The sequence below is a fragment of the Puntigrus tetrazona genome, chromosome 4 (genome assembly GCF_018831695.1).
Source record: "Puntigrus tetrazona isolate hp1 chromosome 4, ASM1883169v1, whole genome shotgun sequence".
Lineage (NCBI taxonomy): Eukaryota > Metazoa > Chordata > Actinopteri > Cypriniformes > Cyprinidae > Puntigrus > Puntigrus tetrazona.
Genome location: NC_056702.1, coordinates 11,635,444 through 11,654,931, shown reverse-complemented (window position 1 = coordinate 11,654,931; position 19,488 = coordinate 11,635,444). Strand labels below are relative to the sequence as shown.

The window sequence follows — 19,488 nt, the reverse complement described above, 5'->3', positions numbered from 1 at the left end:
CCCTACCGCACCTCACCCGTTCCAGAACATGGGTGGCTTTCAAACCGCTCTACTACACCAGTCTGCACCAGCCAACCCCTCAGTGACCCCATCCACTTATCAACAAACTGTATTACCCCCGCCTCCGCCACCACCTCCCCAACAAACTCCTCCCACACAGACCCCGCCCAACCCGAGCGTCTCGCAGATCGCCGGCGGTAACCGAGGACCTGCCCCTTCGTCCGCCCCCTTTCACAGCACCGGCTACTTGGGCACAGGATGGCACTGACCACACCCACTCAACCCCGCCCCCCCAGACAAACTCACTCAGAGAGGGGTGGAGCTACATCGTGTAACATAGGCAACACAGCACCACTGTAAATATTTTCTATGTACCTTTTCACAAAGGCTAATGGAAACCGGTGGGGGGGAAGGGTACATTTTAAAAAAAGATAAACGCGAACTGTAAAAGTAGACTTTGTGTAAAAGATGATGGTTAATGAACCCTGGTGCTCATCACTTACCCAGAATCCCCCACACCTCTCTCCTTCCCATAATCTTGTACTGCCATCCTGTCTTTTCCAGACGTCTTTTTTTTATTTTTAATGTTTTTATTCATTTTAACCGCCCTCTTCCCGTTGAGTCCTTCCCTCTTTCCTCCCGGTGCAGTGCAATGCCATGGGACATTCCAGTTTGCTCCTTACCTTTTTTTCCCCCCCCTGTTCTTCCCGTTTCTCACTGTTTTTCATCTGTTGTTTGTTTTATCTAGTGGCTCATTATATAGCAAAAAGATTTTGTATAGAGAAAAAAAGTACAGAATTATTATTTTTTTTATTCCTCCATGTAACAAAAATATCTGTGCACCGCTGCAGAAATTCAGAGGAGACCTTTCTGATAGGCCGCTTCACTGCCCCAGGAGACTGCACTTGTGTGAATGAGCGAGTCTGTGTGCTTGAGTGTCTGTTTTTAAGCGGAAGGGAGCGTGTATGCTTGCGTGCCGCCCGCGTCCGTGCGCATGTTTGAAGTGCGCACGAGAAACGGAAGGCAAATACGGCACAGACAGATGCGTGCTGTTCTCTGTGGCAGCTTTAGAAAGAGAGGTCCTTCCTGTAGGGGGTAAGCGGTTTATTTTTGAATATCAATGGTTATTTGTAGAAAGTGTAATTTAATGTATAGGTGGTTACTCCAGCTTTCTCCAGAAACAGTTGTAAATATTGGCTTCTTTTCTTTTCTATGCTTGTATAATTCGCTCCCATCCCCATTTTGGAATATGGTTGTAAATACAAGCGCTCTTGACAAAAACGCTGAATGTTTCTGTGACTGTAGCACTATTTTTATTTCTTCCTCTCTGGTTTATTTTTTTTTTTACTGTTTGTGTGTGAGTGTATGTGTGTGTGAAGGACAGAGGCTCACAGACACAGCACTGGTTGGCTATTTTCATGGTTCATTATAATAAATCACTGTAATGACAGTTTTATACCAACCAAACGTCTGGTGTTTTACTGGGACGGGAAAGAGATGTTTGCATGTTTCTAACGGGAATTTTTCTTTCACTGTGAAGGTCGTTGTGTGAAGAGGTGCCGCATCGAAGGGTCGAAGAGACTGCAGTCGCTGAGAGCTAACTTGAGGTTTACATTTGGAAATACAAATGGAGTCGTTTTACTTAAAGATGCTTGCAAGAAACTGTTTTTTCTTAGATCGTACAGAGGTTTTAGGACCGATCAGATTGAATGCAGACTTGAGACGCCCAATCGGATTGAAGGAAGAAAGATTACGTGACCAGTCAACATCAAGACAGAGGTTATAATCAACTGGAGCGAAGGTAGAAAGAAAGGTTACGAAGAAAGATGAGCATAGATGCAGTTAGCTATGACCACCGGTTTCTCAATAACGCATCGTATGCAACTTTTGCAGTGCTGAAGAAGGGCAGATGTCAGGTCGGTGTTACCTAGTGCAGGTCTGAGGTGTCCAGTCCTGCTCCCGGACGGGAGATTTGAGTCACAACCTGCCCAAAACACTTGCCCCGGAGGATTTTAGCAATCCAGAAGAACTCGATTGGTTGGTTCAGGTGTGTTTAATTAGTACTGGAGCTAAACTCTACAGGACACATGCCCTCCAGGAGCAAGATTGGACAACATAAATATTACAGTTTATTTTTTTATTATTATTTACTTAACGCAATGAAATATCATGATTGTAGTCTGTAGAGGTAAAATCTTTATTCATTAATGTGGGTGAATTGTCTTTAATGAACTTTTATAACTAATACATTTTAATGGTGTATTTACAGCATTTTTCTACATACAACATCATCTGACAAGACAGACACCCAATAAATAAAGCAAACCGTATTTTTTTTTTTTCCTTTCCGTTCAGAACGTCATCCAGCATTGTCCAAACTCTTCAGCCGTCTTAAGAAGGGAGGGAGTGGCACTAGGTACACAGTGAGGTCACTTCCTGTGGGCGTTTGCGTTTTGAACCGCATCCTCCAGGTTTTCCCGTCACATTTGATTGGCGATCCTAGGCTGCTCGTTTATCTTGGTGGGACAGAATGATTATACCAAGAGTACAAAACGGTACCAGCTGAGAACATCATAATAATGGCACACATAACTATACAGCACCAACACTGCCGAGAAGTAAATATCGAATTAGAGACATACAGAAATTCAACATATACACTCAATACATAATACTTAAAACACTCTCCTAATTCTGTATATACTTGGCTTGTGCACAATTACTAATGGCAGAGATGCCTGCCCCTAATTTTGACACTTATTTTTAAAATATATTAACAGTGAACTCTCAACTTCTGTTTACATACCCCTTTTAAACAATGTTGGATAGATTTGTGAAATTATTGTACATTTTGAAACCCAATGATCACATCTGGTTCTCAGGTAAGTGGTCTGGATTCAGTGTCCCGTTTTGCCTCTCTCTCTCTCTCTGTGTGTGTGTGTGTGTTTTTGTGTGTGTGTGTGTGCGCGTCCGTCCAGGGGTGGTGGCGATAAGAGAAATAGTAACAGGCCGGAAATGTCTCTGTGCCGTAGTGTACATCCCAGAATTCAAGCCTGTAAATATTTTCTTCTATATTGGAGAATCCAGTCAGTGTTTTACAGTAAATCCCAAAATATTAACATTATAATAATGCAGGCTTTTAAAAGAGGACATAAAGTAAAATAAATAGTTTTTTTTTTTAATTATTATTATTATTATTATCATTAATCCAAGTCAAAGTTACTTCTAAACGGTGCATTAGCTGCCCTATCATGTTAGTAGCACAGAACACGGTAAATCAAACTAGGGTTGAGAAGCAATTCCAGGGAGTGAAGTGCAAAGAAGGGATATGGACAGAAAAGCAGTGAGTTCCCAACTCCGTTCACCCTGTTTGCCTTCTTCGCTTTAACGTTTTTTTTGTTTTGTTTTGTTTTGTTTTGTTTTTTCAAACTGCTGCAGTCAGGCTTCCTGCCCTCAGGATGATGGGTAAAGCTGGATTGTGATTTCACGTAAAGATTTTCCTTGAACGAGCCAGAAACACCTGAAAACAGATTAAACGTTTTATTATAAATTCACAGCATTACACGTGACAAATTTACGCATGAAAGCTACATTTAAAATGCCCCGATTGTGGATTTTTGTAACACACGACGAAAGTGAATGAAAACACGCCACATTTTTCTATCTGAAAAGGCACTTTGTGTAGTTTTTGTATCTCAGAAGAACGTCGACTCTTGAGTTATCGAACGAGTCGTTTTTAAAGCTAATCCCGAGCTGTTTCATGTTTGTCAAAATGATATATTAGCACGTGTCTGAATAAAAAAAGCTAACTCATTCTGTCACGCTAGATGCTGCTATTAGAGCGTTTAAAGCTCACAAACTTTGAATGAAATCGACAAAACAACGATGGGAGTCGCTGAGGAAGTTAATAAATATTATAAGAAAATTAAAGTGTTCTTTGACCTTGCATGTCAACCTCTTGTTTGGTTTCCCAAAAACCAAAATATGAGTGTTCGATATTCCAGGGGCATTTTAAAGAGATAGTTTTCTTTTTTTCTTTTTTAAATAATCAATTTAATGTAATTCCTAACATGACTTTTTTTCTACACACATAAAGAAATGACATATGTAAACTGTATTTTTTGAACCATAAATCTTTTCTAGATCAAAAACCTTTTGAACGTTAGTGCATCTGTATTAAATACTGAGTGTGTTTGAACCTAACTAAAAAGACAAAAATCTTCAACTATTTTACGTTATAAAGTAAAGACTCCCAACACACACCTCACTCACCTGAGTGTATCTGGCATCTACGCATTTCCGCTCTCTGTTGAGGGGAGAAAAAAGAGGAGAAAACTCTATCAAACTTAAAGAAAATCGCATCTTAGCTTTCAAATGCGACAATGATCAACTACAGACAGCTGTCACGGTTGACAAATGCACATTTAATAGACCTTTTGTTTCTCATTTTCTTAAATACTGCCAAGCTGGAATAAACCTAACCAATAATTCCCACTAGATGGCACTGACGCCATCATTTGCCATCAGAATATGACCAAACGATTTTCCATTTCTGTAGGATCAAGAAGTGAGTTGCTCATTCATCTTTATACAAACATCTGTAATCGGCGTTGTGCAACTCATCAGTTTCGTATAAGACCCAAACGGCCCTAAAAATGATCCTTCGTTACCATGATAATAGTCTTACGGTCCAAGACTGCCTGTAAGTGTGATTTGTTCTTTTGTTATACGAAGCGTTTTACAGTCCATATTTATAAAGTGTTTTGCTCCAGGTGTGCTGTTCAGCATAGCATGGTTTCCAGCTGATGCTGTGCCTGTGATTAATATGGACAGGCTGACAGCAAGCTGTGTAAACAGTCATTAGTAATTCATGGCTGGGTCCAGAGCCCCAGGCTTCAATTAACCCCAGTCCATGGCAAATTCTACCTTTCTGTCTTTCTTTCACCCGCTCCTTCTCATGTCTCATTTCTTTTCACAGCCCTATCGTCTGATTCTGTCCTTAATGACCATCGCTCTGTCTTCTTTTCTCGAGCTGATGTGTCCTCGCTCGCCTCTGGCCGGCTGGCTGTCTAGTAATGAATGAATTGGACCGAATGGTACAACAGCTGCGCGTTGAAAACCGATGCGTTAGAACATTTATGGAGAGAAATGGAGAATCCAGTTCTTCGGTTTCATTTATGTAAATTATGCATTCTGTGATTATAATTAAACCATGCAATGTGTATCAGAAATGCGCGCAATTAGCCAAGCCATGTGTGCATTCATTCACAGAGAAAAGTTCGATTACGCACCAATTTCACCTCTTTATTTTTTTATGCTTATTTCAATTGAAATTTGTCTCATGTTAGGGATAGTTCACCCAAATTATTCGCCCAAACCTGACCTTTGCTCTTCTCCAGAACACAACTGAAGATGTTTTTAATGAAATCCCAAGGCCCAGAGAGGTAGCAAGGGCATCGCATTGTTATTTAATTGTTTATTAACTTACAGTAAAAGAGAAATAAGCTGAGTGTCGTCTTGAAGTTTTATCCCGCCAGTTTTGTGTTCAAATACTCCGCTCTCCACCCACATTTAAAAGCTGCTGTCGATTAATGAAGTCCTGAAGAAAAAACTTGCGGCTAAATTGGACTCTTGTCGTGTCAAAAAAGTGATAAGACTTTCAGTTTTACGGACGTCGCCATCTTTGATTTTTATTCGGTCGCCGTCGCTATGGTTACTGGTAAGGAATATAGGCATGACTCCCGTTGAGCATTCATACAGGCATAATTGTAAACATGCCCGTGATCCGCCGTGCAAACGAGACACTTCGAGACTCGCACCTGTAAAGAAAATACGACTCAATCCCAAATACAGGTATCCCGCTGCTGTGTGAACGTGGCTGATTTTAACGATGCCGTCCGTTCAGGGTCAGAAAGCTCTTTGATTTCGTAAAAAATCCTTAATTTGTGTTTTGAAGACGAACAAAGGTCTTTAAGGTTTGAAACGGAAGTAGAGTGAGCAATTGTGTGATTGTGAGCAATAGTTTGCTGCGAAATTTCAGTCATTTGGCCTCAAATATAGGCCCCATATATGTACACAAAAAAAGTTGACCAAAATACTGTTTCTGAAAACAAATATTTGCCCTCTACTAATGACACATTCCCTCCCATTACACCTGACTAACGATAGCAAGTAGCGATACCGTATATCAAGTTGTTTTTCTATTTTTATTTTTGGTTATTTTGACAATGTATTTTCTTACTTGTCCAACGCTCATTTATTGAATATGCATAAAGAGTCAAGTAACGGAGTTACATTCTCCCATGGTAAGACGTGACATTTAGACATGACAAAGACATGGAATAACATGAATATTAATCTTACTGTCTCCCAGCAGCTCCTCGGACATGAGTCCATCCTGCCTGTTGCCCAGCACGAAAGCCAGGAAAGAGAGAATAAGGGCGTCCAAGATGCCCATAATGGCCAGGATGTATGCCCAGCGCACCGAGCATGCTCCGATGGTGTATTTATCCGTCCCTTCTCCGCACATCCTCTTCACCTCATCGGCATCCCAGCCATCAGGATATATCATACAGCCCAACACCAGACACGTACCTGTGAGAGAAAGCAGGCATTGTGAGTCTTCCAGGTAATAAAGGGTCTACGGATTTAATCAACAGCGGAATGCATTTCTGTTCTCAAGCGATATGATAGATGGCAGTTGTAAAGCGTAAGCCGGGGAGCAAAATCAGCTCCAATGAAAGAAGTCGTGGCAGTTTCTTCTGTTCAATTATAAGATTGACAGCTGGGATGAATATAGAGAAGAGGTACCAGCAATGCCGGACGAGCCCCCCGATTTATATTCACAAAGCTCACTACTGGAAGCAGCTATGAGTAATTTTTGCACACCAAATGAAATTATGTACATTTCTGAGGAAAATGTGAGTGATGCTTGCCAGTTTAAAAATCGCAGCCACTGTGGTTCTGGTGGCTTCTAACGGCCAAAGTTAAAAAATAAATAAACGTCCAGGTTTCCATGATATTCTGGTCTCTAGATTTGCCAATTTGGAGCATGCTATAAATATAAGTGACAGCTTGTCCACCATTGCTCAAGAAGTTCTACTTTAAGATCATGGGACTGGTTGAGCCAGAAATGTGTAAAAAAAGCTATTCAATAGGTCTCCCTTATCTGAAGCACCCATCTCATGTCTTGGAGGCTCTAGTAATGTGTTGAATCAGTTTTTTTTTTTTTGTTAGGAAAAGTTAAAACATGTTTACTATTAATGCGCCGCCAGGAACAGGGCTGTGAAACACTCGTCTACCTAGTTTGTGACAACCCTTGTGAATTGTATCACTGTTTTGTCACCACATACTCCACTCAACAAGCGATGGATCTGATCTCAGATCGGTAGCGCCGCCATCATTCCTGATGAATTGAGATCTTTCAGGAGTAGTAGACCATGGTCACTGTAAATCCTGGAGGACTTTGTGCTGAGAACGGTGAATACTGCATGTGCCAGTTTTGATTCATCGGCAGTGTTTCGCAGATGCGATCAGTTACACAAGAGGAAGTAATTTATAATCTAACCAGGGCTTCTTTTGGGGTTATTTGACAAATTACCTTGATGCTGCCTTTAAGTCATGTAGGGTTGATCACGCAAGACGTGAAGGGCACCACAATGCTGTAGTTACCAATAGAAAAAGAAAAAAAACCAGAAACCAGACGTTGATGTCCCCCGTTTGTGTGTTCTATCCATGTTGGAGTGGATTTCCTCCAGTGCTCCAGTTATCTCCTCAATACAAAAAGTGTGAATGCACAAGAGTGTTAATCCTGCAATGGACAGGCTAGCACTAAGGTGTCAAATCCTGCTTCTTGAAGGGTACCTACCTGCACAATTTCCATCAAGTCTGATCTGTTTGATGAAGTAGACTTCATGGGCTATACTACTATTCCCATTTTCCGTGGCAGTGAGCAAATTATACACAAAGCATCAATTACACATCTAATTTACATATTTTGTTCTTCGTTTTCTTTTTGCTTTAGTGACAAATCATCAAGCCACTGCAAGAAAGTAAAAACCAAAAAAGAAAGAAAGAAAAAACTAGCGCCCAACTGTTTATTCTGACCTAAATCGCTTAAATGCATATCATGTAGTAATTACGACTTCTGAACCCGTAAGTTGGAGCTTCCCAGCAGGACTTGAAGGCAGCATAACTGGTTGAATGAACCAATGAGGACAGATATAGCACATTCGGAAAGAAAAAGAGTTAGAACAAGAAAAAAAGAAACTTAAACGGGTGCGAGTAGGAAGTAAAACAGTATCCTAAGAGATAAAATAGCCCACATATTGATAGTGCCAAACGAATCAGGCATGATTAGCACATCTCCTACTTGTCTTTGTCACACAGTTTGCTAGAGACATGAGCAGTCCCTAAAAGCCTTTTCCTGTGTCCTATATCTCTGTCCTTCTATCTCGCGCTTTAATCTTTTGGTTTGTGTGTCTAACTTCAAAAGACATTAATCATCATTATAGTAATAGCCATCAGCAGTCTAATAGTAATCACATTAAAGCTGAGAGCCAATCACCCTCATCCCTGCGTCCACAGCCTATTTGCACTACTCTATAGAGTTCATAGGCGTGCTCTTGGGGCTTTTTATGACAGTGCAACTGCAGTTTTCGAAGTTGCATGTGTCATCTAAGTTCTTATGGTGGTACACAATGTCCTATCCAGGCACTAGACGACAAGTTTTCAGTGACAAGTAATTTGTCCGTCCGTGCTGGAAGTGAAAATGCCGCACGATGCAACGCTGCACAACCAATCATAGCATATGCGAACAACGTATGCAACGTATGTACATGGATATGTTTGCGTTCAGGTTATAGCATAAACGATGCAAGCTGCTGCTGACACAAAACAGCATATGCTGTTTACATATGTGATACTTTACAAAATAGCTGATGCGGAGGAGATGAATGGTTGAATAAAGTTATTTTGGTTTTTTTTTGAGCACAAAAAGTCATCTCGTAGCTTTGTGAAATTACGGTTGAACGACTTATGTCCTTGCTAGGTTGCTGAGCCTTGGTAAGGATCTACTGAGGATCAGAGAGCTCTCAAAATGTCTTTTGACCAATGACAGATGGTCTGTTTAGAGACAGTTGTTTTATCGAAACTGTTTAGCGATAGCGCAGAAATTGCGTATACCTGTCACGTCACTGTGAGACTCACTGGAGGGAAGGTTGCTGAGTGCATTGCGTTAAAACCGTCCAGATTCATGGACACACGCGCGCATTATGTGGGAAATTCTCATAAATAATAGAAAACATCAGCATTTTCTCTCATTTCACATCCTCTCCAGAGCCTGCAGCACTGCACCACACACATATACTAATGAAGAGGAGCTCTTCGGCTAAACCTTTCAATGTTATCGAGGAGACACACACACAGCGGAGCTCTGATAATGAGCTGTCCTTATCTCAACCATCTTGCAAAAGACGAGTTGTCTTTTTCATCCCATTTTGTCTTATTTTGATGTAATAGACGCCGCAGAATAGATTGTGGAAAGGCAACCTTGTGGTTCTGTGGTATCGCTCGCTCTTTTCTAATAGATTAGACTGCGGTTGCATTGTGCGGGCTTTGATTTTGCTGGCAGCGAGCACTCATGCTGCATCTGGGTCAGCGAGAGTGCTCTGAATGCAGATGCTGTGAGTGTCACATCCGAGATGTGTTTGTAGATAGAGGCTATAAATAAACACAGTTAAAGAGGAGAATGCTGCGTGTAAGGAAAGATACATGCGTGATACCCTGCTCCTCCCCCTTAGTCTTTCCTCTTCTCTGCATATCTATTTTTCATGCTATCCTGTAATCTCAGCCAACGATTTATTGATGAAGCCCCTTGCAGGGGGATAAGGAGCAGTCCGGGAACGCAGGGAGCTAAAATATACAGGCTGCTACCTGACTAATGGAGCAGTCGGTTTCAAAAGTTGAACTTTTGTTCACCTATGAATTTACATTTTGTCATCATTTACCATCAAAGTGGTATATATAACTCGTGTGCTATATTCTAGCCTTATACATTATATGGCTATATTTATATGGAATAGGCCTTATTTTAAAGAGACTTTAATTAAATTATCGATTCTGTCATCACAAAATCACAATTCTGTCATTAATTGCTCACCCTTACATCGTTCCAAACCCGTAAGACCCTTGTTCATCTTCTAAACGCAAATTAAGATATAAGCAATGTAACTGACACGTTCAAGGCACAGAAAGCCAACTTAAATTTTACAGAGCTCAAAGAATGCTTTCTGATTTCATCATTATCATTATGATTTGTGTACCAATGATGAATGAAGTTATTGCAGGTTCGAAACTACATGTGATTGGCAGAATTTTCATTTTTGGGTCAACTATCCCTTTAAGTCATTACTTGCTATAAATTGTCCCATCGACTACAGCTGCCATTGATATTTGCTTCGTTGTGACTGAATATGGAACTTATTAATAGTAATGGCATTTGGTGTCAGTTATGTCAAAATATCATATACGCTATATGTGAAATAAGATTATCTGTGAACAGTGGCATACGTTTCATAGTCATAGATCGAATTATAATGCTTTATAAGACTTGGGAAATAGTTCACAAATCCTCCGGTCTACTTTTATGATACCTTTTATATAGCTTTTTGTAATTTCTGGAAATCGATAGCCTCTTTATGCACTTTTAATGTATGGAAAAGCTTGAACAATGTAACTGCATGGAAGGAAATCCCGTTTGGAAATGCATCGGGGTGTATTTATGAAGACAGAGTTGAAATTTGGGGGTAAACTATCCCTTTAAGTACTCTGCTTTTCACATTTGTATGCAGGTTAGCAGTGAAGGATGAAAAAAGGTGCTTCCTTGCGCTCGTCTTCCCCTGACATCGCTTGACTTGGCATTTGTTTGAAATGTCTTTTACATCCCAGCCAATGGAAGGAGAAGAAAGAAGCACCAAGGACGATAAGGAAAAGAGAGAAGATGGATGGAGAGAAGAGAAGATAATGCAAGGTTAAAAGACTTCCTGTCTCTCCTTGCCTCTTTCTCGCTAAGCTGCAGTTGTTTGCTGCTTAATGTATTGTCAAGGCAGGAATAGAGTAACGCCTCAGGGTTTGTGTTTCATCCTGAGAATGGCAGCTTGTTGTTTTTCCTTCCAGAGAGGGATGAATGGTGGGAAAGAATAGAAGAAAAGAGAATAAGAGAGAAAAACCCCTCGCTGCATTCACGGTACGAAGTACGAAATTCCTACAAAATTAGCTCTTCTCCAAAACCTAGTGAGGTGCCTGCTTAGACGACATCTTAAGACACCTTAGCAGCGCTCTTGACTCCAAGGCTATTCCACAATGTAAACATATTGTTCACTTCCAAGATGCTTGGATATTCGCCTTATTTTTTTTGGCCAAAACCGATTTTTCAGAACACTCTTATTTTAACACCGTGTTAGTATCAAACTCTTAATCTGCTGCGAGTTCCTGCGGACGTTTTAATTTGGTCAATTACAAGGTTACATTTCATGTAAGCTGATTAGTAGGTAGTAGATAACAAGGTAGCTCACTAGGTTTCTGAACGGAGCTAAACGCATGATTAGGGTGCTTTCACACTAGCAGTTCCTGAACTTGTTTGTACATCGTTTCCTTTGCATACTACGTTGCTTATATCAGTTAGGCTCAGTCCGACGATTTATTAATGCGCCCTTTTCACACGTGACGTGCTTAACGGTCATTATATATAATTGATGTACATTTATAACACATTTGCATCAAACTACAAAGAAATGAACACCAACGCAAGGGTGTATCTGCCGTTATAAGTTTTTTTTGAAAAAAATATGTGGTACTCTCCCATTCTCAGCACTTCAAGTTAACCCACTCCACCGAGAAACCTGGAAATGTGAAAAAGGTCCATTTAAATTAATGAAATTCTGATTGGATTTTGTTGGTAATTGACAGAATATTTCTGTATAAATTTACAGCTTGTCTATCCGCGCAGGATAGGATCACCTCAGGTCATTTTTATGGTAAAAGTTGCCGTGATCTTTACAGATGCTACCTATGCCTCCAACCAAAGATTCAGATATGCGCAAAACTGGAATAAATCAATTTTAATATATCACAAACTTTCATACATGATACATTTCTTGCACCTCGGAGCGAGCAGAAACGCAATAAATGCAGTCATTGCTTTCGGAGGTGGATCCCGGCTGTTTGAGAATGCAGTCGTGAAACACATTTTTTAACGACAGACTTTGCTCAAGCATTCAGAATGAACATAACGACAATATATAGACGCCAGGACCGAGATCGGTCCGCTGCTCATCAAATGATCCCGTCTCGTAGTGATTCTTGATGCGCATGCAGTTTATTCAGAAGTTTATTTTGGTAGCGATTTATTTGGTAGTTTATGCACATTTTTTTATTACCCGATAAAAAGTTTCTACCACTTAAATGTGTGCATACATTGTTTTTAGCGTTTTTAGGATTTATGCATTGTTCTTTTTTTTTAGATATACAATATTCCAAAATGCATATATAAACAGGTGGATGGATGCATAACTGCTAGCAAATGTTTTATATGATATTTGAATCTTTGATTGTAAACATAGCTATTGTCTGTAATGATTAATGATACGCATGCAGACAGGTCTCCGGTAATAATTATTTTACTTCACCTCTCCTTTTAAAACTAGTTCCATCTAAGCTCGAGACAGTTATGTGTTCACACCTTGGATGCAAAACCAATTCCTAGCGTTATGAATAATGATAAAATAATCGTATCGCTTATGAAATCCAAAAATACAGTGTTAACATAGACAGCCAATCAACATTTGCTACAGTATAAGCAACTGAATCAATTGTGAAAGCACCCTTAAATTAACACAGACACCATATATAGGGTAGGATAAGACTTTTAATTAATATCAATCAATCCATTTTTACATCTTGACTGTGACTGTATCTCGTCGTAGATGATGCAAATGCATCAGTGGGAGTGCTGCAGAATCAATGCCTCTGTTACGGACATTGTAGGATCCCACAGGCGACAAGGTAAGTAGTAAAAATGATTGAAGATTAAATTTACAGGCCCGTGTCTCCCTAGGACGGTTGGTTTTTAGCAGCGGGAGGCTGTTTTGAAGCGTTACGTAGGCATCTCTGAGATCTGAAATCATCAACGCGGGCTAAATGCGCTCTATCTGTCTGTTTATCTAGGTTTGTCACAACGTCTTATGCCGCTATTACCCTATTCGTTCACCTCATCATGTATGCATCTGTGTGGACTCAAGCTGTGCTTTCACGCATAACTGACGCAAGACAAATTTGGGTTCAGCCTGTTTTAGACAAACATCTGTCTGTGACTGTGTGAATTAAATCCTGGATGGGCCTCTCGGCTCTGACGGTGCCATATGTTACATATCACAGGCTCGCGTGGTCGACCTCAGACAGCGGCTCTCTAACCCCGGATTATTTCAAAACTAGGTATTGTTAAGAGTTTTGGGTCTACAGTAGATAAACATAAATACACAAATTACACAGTTAAAATGGGCCTATAATGGTACGTTGACTCATTTACAGTGAGAGGAATCTAGTTGTTACATTGGAAATAAGTGGCCTTTTTTATTTTTATTTGGTGTAAAAGTATCTTTAGCATAACACTGTAGCATAGGGACCAATGATCACTTTTAAGTAGTTGCTTATTAGCTTGTCTATTAATAACATATTAGTGCTTATAAAGCATATGTTATGCATGACCATATTCCAAATCCCCAATCCCACCAAATGCTTAGTTAACCTTACTATTAGTAAGCGGCAAATTAGGAAATTATTGAGGCAGTTTATGGTGCGTTATTAGCACAAATTGGATCTTGTGACTAAATGCACACCAAAAACACATCCAGGGTCGCATATAAAGAAAGTAGGTATTTGAAATTTCAGCTTCATATTAATGGCAGCGCTACAAAAAAAAAAAAAAAGATAATGGTTAAACAAACCCCTTCAAAAAGATGAAAAGAAACAAGACGATGTTACAATACGGACTCCGCACTAAGGCTGCATGAAAATAAAAGGGCTCTAAGGAAAGTCTAAGAGATGCAGCTGAGTTATTATTCACGCCGCAGCTGAGAGTTGGCTCTGAACGTGTGCCAGTTCTGTGGAGTGAGTTGTGTTGTCATGGAGACGCTCTCTGGATTGTCAGTCTTGTGAGGTGTTTGATAAGTGATGGGTGTGTTATTGACTGCAGCGCTCCTGAACTCCTCCTCCTGGGCAAACCAGGCCAGCACAGCTGACACCGAATGCTCTTTTATCCTACCTGCTGTCTGTCTGGCTATTTTTGGAAGGCAAACTACCATACTACCCTTACTTTTTCTGCATTATGAACTATATGCATACTGTACATACTTTGGTAGACAGGTAGACAGCAATGTTATTCTACCTGGGATACTTAATTTGGGAGATATTTTAAAACAGCATCTCATGTATTATATCAGATTCAGTAAACGAATGCTGATTATAAACATATTTCTCTCTATTTCACAAAAAAATAATAGTTTAAAATAAGTTATTGTAATTAACATTATTTAACCAATATTTAGTCTGCTATGAAATTTGCTATTTATATATAAATATATTTATTATAGCATTTTTCTTAAATATATGCGCGCATGTGTTAAATATAGAGCATACACATACATTATGCAAACAAACTTTTATTTTGGATGCAAATAATCTCAATTAATTAATCAGCACTAGTTTATTTAAATATATTTATTAAATTTTCAAACCAATTTCGATGGAAATCTTAACATCATAAAACCTGGCAGTTCGGCTAAAAAAATAATGTAAAAAATTTTTTAAAAACGTTTAAAATGATAAACATTTATATTGCGCTATTCTAAATATATATTATTCCTTTTACAAATTTGTATTAAGCATACTAAGTATACTAAGAATAACTCAGCGGTACACTAATATTTCATTCCAGAAAAAAAAATCTTTTTTTCCTCTATGCGTCACTGCAGTTTATGTATTTATTAAGGCAAATTTACCCATACATCTGAAAATACATTACATTTAACATCTTGAAAATATGCCGTCTTAACCTTTTTAACATGTGCACATATAACCTCATTACCCTAGCGCAGAAGACTACATGTCCCATAATTCTTTGGGGGCGGTTGAAACGTTAAAGGTGATTGGGAACAGGTGGTCCAATTAATTACTGGCGAGCATGAGCGCACCCGCCAAGTGTGGGAGGAAACTAAATGAGCGTGCCAAAATACAGATTTAACGAGAGGAGAGAGAGACGTAAACATTGAGCTCTACAGGACACGCATCAAACCCTTAATAGACAGTAAGAAAAAGCAAACAGATTAAGAGAAAAATCCTCTTTTATCGTTCTGATGCACTTATTTCAACCACACAAGCCGGATTGGCATTGCAAGCCTATTTGGATAGCGACCAGCGCGTTGCGTGTGTATTTGGCAGAACCCAATACTATGTGATAGCTGTTTCCTCTTCCCAGTTGGAAACCAATAAGTTCTGAATCGGGGGGGGCCCAGGACGGGAGTTTATTTAGCCCTGCCAAGCGGCTCATTGAAGTGTCCGTGTGATGCTCGGTGTGTCCTGCCAAATGCACTCCTCATCCTCGCTGCCTGACAGACACTAGAGCTTTTGCGTTCTGTTGTATTAGCACGGCTCATCTAAATTCAGAGATAATCTCTTTCTCTCAGGTTTCCCAGACTGTGTGACAGCACTCAGAGGAAGGAGCGTTTCTTTGAATATTCTACAGATGTCCTCTTTTCTTTCTCCGCGTGAGCCGAGCGTTTGAAGTTGGCTGATGGGATTGTTTTAATATTCCTCAGATGTGGCGCAGAGCCTAAGAACGTTTTATCCTCGGTGCACTGTGCCTGGATCGGTGTGCACTGGCTCTTGTTTTAGATTAGATGCTTTGCAGGAGCAGAGATCCTCACCCCGTTTATGTGTGTGTGAGTGTCTGTTATAAGCAGTGTTGGGAGTAATGCATTACAAATAATGGGAGTAATCAGAGTAACTAGTAAAGTAACTCATTGCTTTTTAATTTACAAGAAAATGACCGAGTTACTTTTTCAAATATTTCTTCCTGCCCAGATTTAAAAAGTAATGTAATGCATTGCTTTTCATAAAGTAATGCAATTAGTTACTTTTTTAGGGAGCAACGCAATATTGTAATGCGTTACTTGTAAAGTGGTTTTAGTGCATTGCTATGTGTTTGACAGTACGCGCCAGCTAAGGTGTTATGGATGGTTGCTAGGGTGTTGTGAAGAGATGGGTGATATATCGGTAGACAAAATTAACTAGTAGAAATGTGTCAGCCAGTAGAGATTTTGTAATAGTAACACATAGTAACGCTAATTTGACTCGCCAAGCATTGTGATTGCAAACTGCTGAAATGCAATCAACAGCGAAAGAAAAGATGTCCATTTCTTCGTAATGCGAATAATATGCATACTTGTGTATGTGACAAAATGCTTGTCTTTGCGATTTATCCTTGTGAATACAGTAATTTAGGCCTTAAGCAAAAGCAAACGGCTGAAAAAGAAAACATACGTGTAACAATTTATTGGATTCGGGAAGCTCTTAAAGTGACAGCAGTCTGACACGCATTTGAGACGTGGTGCGTTAATAACAGTGCCTCCGCCGCCATCTTACTATCAAATAAAACCATTCCAACTTGCTACTGTAAACAAAAGCTTGTAACACTCGCCCCGCCTGCAGGCTCTTTTGATTGGTCCGCTGCTTTGGAGTTAGCATTGATCAGCGGCGCCACATATAAAAGTTGAAACTTAGACTAAATTTATTAATCTAATAATGGAAATATCATTAAGTAGAAGTTCTAATCTTTATCTTGAGATAAAAATGCTTAATAGTCCTAAGGCAGGCTCACACTACAGGAGTTTTGAAATCCCAAACGATTATGCAATCAGGTTCCAGCACACACATAAGGACAATCTTTGATGTATTTTCCCTCAAATCTTAAACATGCACACACTATGGGATTTGAACATTACACACGTCAAGATATTATTAAGATTATAATGCCAAGATCATCTCACGCAGAAGATCGGAATGATATTTCATTGATGTTTATATTAGCTAGCGCGCTAGCAGCTTTCTGGACTCACCCGATACGTTCAAAGCTGAGGTGACTTCACTCCAGCGCTTCTCTTTCTCCTTACGGCTGTGATGCACTTTCGACACATTATTCAGACAGTCGTGTCACTACAAAACTCCATCTCCGCTATCCAGTGGAGCCGTAACCACATAGCCATCATCATCCCTAAATATCAAACCTGTTTGATCTAAATGGGCCAGCTTGGGAACAGATTGGGAGGTTCAAAGTTCTATCATCGAATGCCTCACATTAGCAGATAATCCGCTCTGAACACCGGGACCGATCGAGCTGCTCGACAAGATTCTCGGAAAGGGAAAATTGGGGCTTAATCGGGCTAAAAATTCTGTAGCATGAGCCCAGCTTTAGTCCAATTTTAGTCTTTTAGAATTTTAGTCGACAAAGTCATTGCATTTTTGTTAACTTTTAGTCATTACTTTTAGTCAAACCATTTATTTTTGCAGCTGTTTTGTATATCTTCAAAAATAATTATTTGAATCATTAATTCTTCTCTCTTTAGACCAAACCAGTTAAGCTTATGAGAAATCAAGCATAGAATTTGGAAAAAAAATACAAATTATTTTTTCTTTAAGATACAGTAGATGTATACATTTAACGTCATTTGTTGGTTAACATTAAACAAATAGGCATTTAATTAAGAATGCTGTTCCTTTAAGACAGAAGGTATGCTTGTGATACTGACACACATTAACTCTCCTGTTCCCTGAAGCCATGAACAACTTTATTAAGTGACGTAATCTACAATTTAGACTGCTATGTGTGTATGTTTGAGCATTAAACTGATTGCGAGCCGTATAAGAACTCAGGAAGTCAGGTGCCCTATTTGATTTATTATTTGGAAAGAAGCTAGCCATCGATTGCACATTGGCGGTCTACTTATTATTGTGGGATTAAGTAAGTGCACTCCATAACATCCACGGTTTGACACCACTGCAAGTGGTCCTCTTCTCAAAATAATAGTGCCGTGTTTCGGTGTAAAGGGGGTGATTTCGGACACTATAAGTCATTGTAAGTACGATCTCTGATAACAGTGACACACATGCTTCTCTTAAACCAAACACAGACTATGAGGATTCATTCCTGTTTTATACTTAGTGGTTTCTTAAATTGTACTAATTCAAAGTATAAGCATTATAAATATAAATATTAATAGCCACAACGGGAGCCGTTTCTGTGACTTTCACACAGTGTTTCCACAGAATGCTGTCATGAACTTAATGCAGGCGTAGTTTCCTGGGGCTAGGTGCATTGCTTAAGGGCACAATGGTTATGTTTCATGGTTTGCTTCTTGAGGGAATCAAACCAGCCCTGTGGCTTAATCATTACATCACACCACCTCCAGATGTTTGGGGGTTTAATAACCATAATGTGCGCTTCCCCTAATGTTTTCTAAATTATATAGTGCAAAAAGACAAATGGAATGGCACCGCGACCTGTTTGGACTGCAACGCTCTGTTATTCTTGCTCTAATTGCTGTTACAGCTCCAGGAAACCTGATTAGTATCAGAGACCACCTGCTGAGTGGTCTACTGAAGTAATTCCAGGAGGGCCGACTCTGCCATGCCCCTCGGAGCGTGCGCGTTCACATGCACGAAACCCCCTCGCTCAACCCCCACCGCTCGGCACGTGTATGAATCCGACCGAGACTAATTGTGCAACACTGCATCTGCACGTAGCCGCTTCGCAGGAAAGGGGAGGGCAGAGAAGTGTGCGGTTTCCATGACAACTACCGGAGAGGTAGTTTTCAAATATCGGGGCTGCCTGCGAACTAAGCTTCGCGCATCTGAGGAGGTCAGCTGTCAACGCGTACGTCTGAGACGGCGCGGTCCTTCTGTGTCGAAACCCAAATAAACATGACTTTTTAGACGACCTTTAAAACAAATTATGTAAGTACGTGCTGTTTCCTTTGACAGAATTTTATTCATAATGCAGTCCCACTTTATATCAGGTGGCGTAACTATTACGTACTTGTGTCAAAAAATAAGCACGATGTGTTTATTGTGGTCATATTGTATTGCAAAACTCTTGCTGATATTGAGGGGGGATATAGATGAGTCTAGGGACAGGTTCGGTGGTCTGGTGTAGGCTTAAGAGTGGCTTTAGGTGTCAGGGATGATTCAACACGATGTAACTATAAAAAAATTAATTACAAATGGCCAAATGATAAATTTAAAGGCAAGTAGTTAATATAAGGCCAGACTTATACTGCACCTTCAATCAAAGCAGTTAAAGGTATATTTCACCCCAAAATTTTAAATCTGACATCGATTTCTCACCCTTCACTTGGTCCAAAACTGTACGAGTTTCTT

The 19,488-nt window shown here is 39.9% G+C and overlaps 2 protein-coding genes and 1 long non-coding RNA gene across 4 annotated transcripts in view; 2 read left to right on the top strand and 1 right to left on the bottom strand.

Annotated features, from left to right (window-relative positions):
* kmt2e (lysine (K)-specific methyltransferase 2E) overlaps positions 1-1,462 on the top strand; it is a 30,393-nt gene extending 28,931 nt beyond the window's left edge. Inside the window, 1 exon segment of the mRNA XM_043237602.1 lies at positions 3-1,462. Coding sequence (XP_043093537.1) covers positions 3-268 — 266 coding nt within the window. The 3' untranslated portion in view covers positions 269-1,462.
* Positions 1,463-2,173: 711 nt separating this feature from the next.
* Positions 2,174-19,488, bottom strand: part of lhfpl3 (LHFPL tetraspan subfamily member 3) — a 34,698-nt gene continuing 17,383 nt past the window's right edge. The window contains exons 2-4 of one of the 2 annotated variants that reach the window (XM_043237648.1): positions 6,364-6,594; positions 4,264-4,306; positions 2,174-3,520 (exon numbers count right to left, since the gene is read on the bottom strand). In XM_043237648.1, coding sequence (XP_043093583.1) covers positions 4,290-4,306; positions 6,364-6,594 — 248 coding nt within the window. In that variant the 3' untranslated portion in view covers positions 2,174-3,520; positions 4,264-4,289. The remainder of the gene's footprint in view (positions 3,521-4,263; positions 4,307-6,363; positions 6,595-19,488) is intronic. The other variant, XM_043237647.1, reaches the window with a different exon arrangement.
* The window catches only part of LOC122343274, a 29,974-nt gene continuing 16,994 nt past the window's right edge, over positions 6,509-19,488 (top strand). Inside the window, exons 1-3 of the long non-coding RNA XR_006250738.1 lie at positions 6,509-6,628; positions 10,851-11,245; positions 12,984-13,062. This is a non-coding gene — a long non-coding RNA (uncharacterized LOC122343274). The remainder of the gene's footprint in view (positions 6,629-10,850; positions 11,246-12,983; positions 13,063-19,488) is intronic.